Here is a 2,988-nt window from a genome sequence, read left to right on the forward strand (position 1 = left end):
GAGCTCTCTCTCTCTCAGGCGGGCAGGAAGACCTATGCCGTGGTGTCTGGCTGCTCAACCAGTAATGCTCTGGCCTCGGAACTGGTGGAGTCCAACGACGGACACGAGGAGATCATTAAGGTAAGCCCAGGTCACCTCCGCCTTTCCTCCCGCAGGCCCGAGAGAGGGAGTGGCTGACTTTGCCAAAGGGAGCTTGTGGTTCCACTGGGAAGAACCAGACCTGCCATGCCAGTCCCTGGCCGTCTCCTGGAAGGGTCCTAGTTAGCACAGGAGCACATAGTCTATAGCGACTCAGGTGCCAGCCGGCCCCGGGCGTGGGGACGACGGGATGGCCTTTTCAGGTGCCTTCCCCCTGTCTATGTTTGGGTGCTGAAGTTCGTACAGACAGATGAGAGGTGTGTTCGTGGAACATATTTGTAAAAATTAAAATAATCTTTCTTATTCCTTTAAAAAAACTCCAGCTTTTTGAGATATGATTCACATACCCTACAAATGACTCAGTTACAATGTGCCATTCAGTGGTTTTTAGTATATTCACAGTCGAGCAACCATCGCCACTATTCATTCCAGAACATTTTCAGTGACTCCTTCCAGCTCCTGGCAGTCACCAAGCTACTGTCTCTGTGGATTTGCCTCTTCTACATATTTCACATAAGTGGAATCTTACAACATGTGGCCTTTTGTGCCCGACTCCTCTTACTTAGCATAATGTTTCCAAGGTTCAGCCGTGTCGTAACATGTCCGTACTTCTTCCTTTTGATGGCTGAGTAATAGTCCCTTGATGGCTATATCACATTTTGTTACCCAATCAATTGATGGACATTTGGGTTGTTTCCACTTTCTAGCTATTATGAATAACTCTGCTATAAATATTCATGTACCAATTTTTGTGTGAACATGTTTTTTGCTCTCTTGATCTATACCTAGGAGTGGAATTACTAGGTCATATGGTAACTCTATATTTATTATTTTGAGGAACTACCAGCCTTTTTTCCAAAGCATCTGCTCCATTTACGTTCCCATCAGCAATGAATGAGGGTTCCAGTTTCTCTGCATCCTTACCAACACTTGTTATTATGTCTTTCTGATTATCGCCACGCTAGTGGTTGTGAAGTGGTATCATATGCTTGTTGCCCATTTGTATTGATACTTTTTCAATTTTTTTGCCCATTTAAAAATTCAGTTGTGTTTTAATTGTTGAGATGTAAGTGTTCTTTATATATTCTGAATACTAGACCCTTATCAGATACATGATTTGCAAATTTTAAAAACTTTTTTCCCATTCTGTGGGTGTTTCTTTTTTTTTTCTTTTTTCTTTTTTCTTTTTTTTTTTTTTACCAATTTCTTCATGTTGGACTTTGAAACAAAAGTTTTAATGTGATGAAATCCAATATATATTTTTTCTCTTCTCACTTATGCTTTTGGTGTTGTATCTAAGAAGATTTTGCCTAACCTAATTCCACAAAGATTTATTTGTACATTTTCTTCAAAGAGTTATAGTTTTAGTTCTTACAAATAGATCTATGATCCATATGGAGTTAATTTTATGTACAGTGTGAAGAATGGGTCCAGCTTCATTCTTTTGCACGTGGATATCTGCTTTACCAACATCGTTACAAAGACTGTTCTTTCCTCATTAAATTGTCTTAGCATCCTTGTCAAAAATCAGTGGAGTGTATTTTTATTATATTATGATTATTTCTGGACTCTCAATTGTATCCTGTTGATCCGCAGGTCTGTTCTTATGCTGATCCCACCCTGTCTTGATTTCTGTAGCTTAGTAGTGATTTTGTTCTTTCTCAAGATTGTTTTAGTTGTTCTGGGTCCTTCGCGTTTCCATATGGATTTTAGGATCAGTTTGTCAGTTTCTGCAAAGAAGCCAGCTTCGGTTTTGAAATGAATTGCGTTTACGCGTAGCTCAGTTTGGGAGGTATTGCCATCTTAACCGTATTAAGCTTTCCAATCCATAAAAATGGGATGTTGTTCATTTCTTTAGGTCTTTTTTAATTTCTTTCCATTTCTTTTCCAATTTCAATTTCCTTTCATTGTGTTCTGTAATTTTCAGAATACAGTTCTCGAACTTTCTAAAATCAATTTCTAAGTATTTTTTCTTTTTATTGCTATTATAAATTGAATTGTTTTCTCAATTTCATTTTTAATTGTTCTTTGCTAGTATATAGAGATAAAACCACAATATGTTTTTTATTTTTGTATATCGATCTTATATTCAGTACCTTTGCTGAATTCCTTTATTCGTTCTAAAACTTTTTTTAGTGGATTTTTTGGGATATCCTATATACATGATCATGTCATCTGCAAATAGAGATAATTTTATCTCTTCCTTTGCAATCTAGATGCTTTTAATTTCCTTTTCTTGCTCAAAGTCGTAGCATGGACCTTGAAGAAAGTAAAACTACCCCATAACTCTATCAATGTATCATCATAAACACTTTATTGAATATCCTCTCAGACATTTTCATATTCATAAGAATTTTTTCAAAAAATAAAACTGTACCATGCACTTTATTCCACGATTTGCTTTCCCCCACCCCAATGGTAGTTTATAATATTCTTCCGTGTCCATAAATGTAAATATTTGGCATTCTAATGGCTGCATAGTATCCTATTATAGACACGCCATATTTATTTAAGAAATCTCTCATTGTTGGACATTTTGTCTGTTTCTGTTTTTTGCAGCCATGAACAATATTTTGCTGAACATATATGTTGTTAAATGGTATATGTGTTTTATAACACAAGTAATAAAGAAACACTTTCTAAATTGTGAAAGATTCAAGCATGGTATACAGAGAAAAATGTGAAAATCCCTTATGCCCCCTTTCCATGAGTTTACATATGTGTGTGTGTGTGTGTGTGTGTGTGTGTGTGTGTGTGTGTTTATGCCAGTTTACCTATCTTTATTTTATTAGGATCAATTTTCAAAAGTAGATTTGACAGGTCAAAGAGTAAAAATAGTTTTAAGTCTTC

At 36.3% G+C, this 2,988-nt stretch overlaps 1 protein-coding gene across 2 annotated transcripts in view; it reads left to right on the plus strand.

Moving 5' to 3' along the window:
* Positions 1–2,988, plus strand: part of TUFT1 (tuftelin 1) — a 31,167-nt gene that overhangs the window by 13,764 nt on the left and 14,415 nt on the right. For both annotated transcript variants that reach the window (XM_006919779.3, XM_015595533.2), the window contains exon 2: positions 19–120. In XM_006919779.3, coding sequence (XP_006919841.1) covers positions 19–120 — 102 coding nt within the window. The remainder of the gene's footprint in view (positions 1–18; positions 121–2,988) is intronic.

Source organism: Pteropus alecto, unplaced genomic scaffold (assembly GCF_000325575.1).
Source record: "Pteropus alecto unplaced genomic scaffold, ASM32557v1 scaffold106, whole genome shotgun sequence".
Classification (NCBI taxonomy): domain Eukaryota; kingdom Metazoa; phylum Chordata; class Mammalia; order Chiroptera; family Pteropodidae; genus Pteropus; species Pteropus alecto.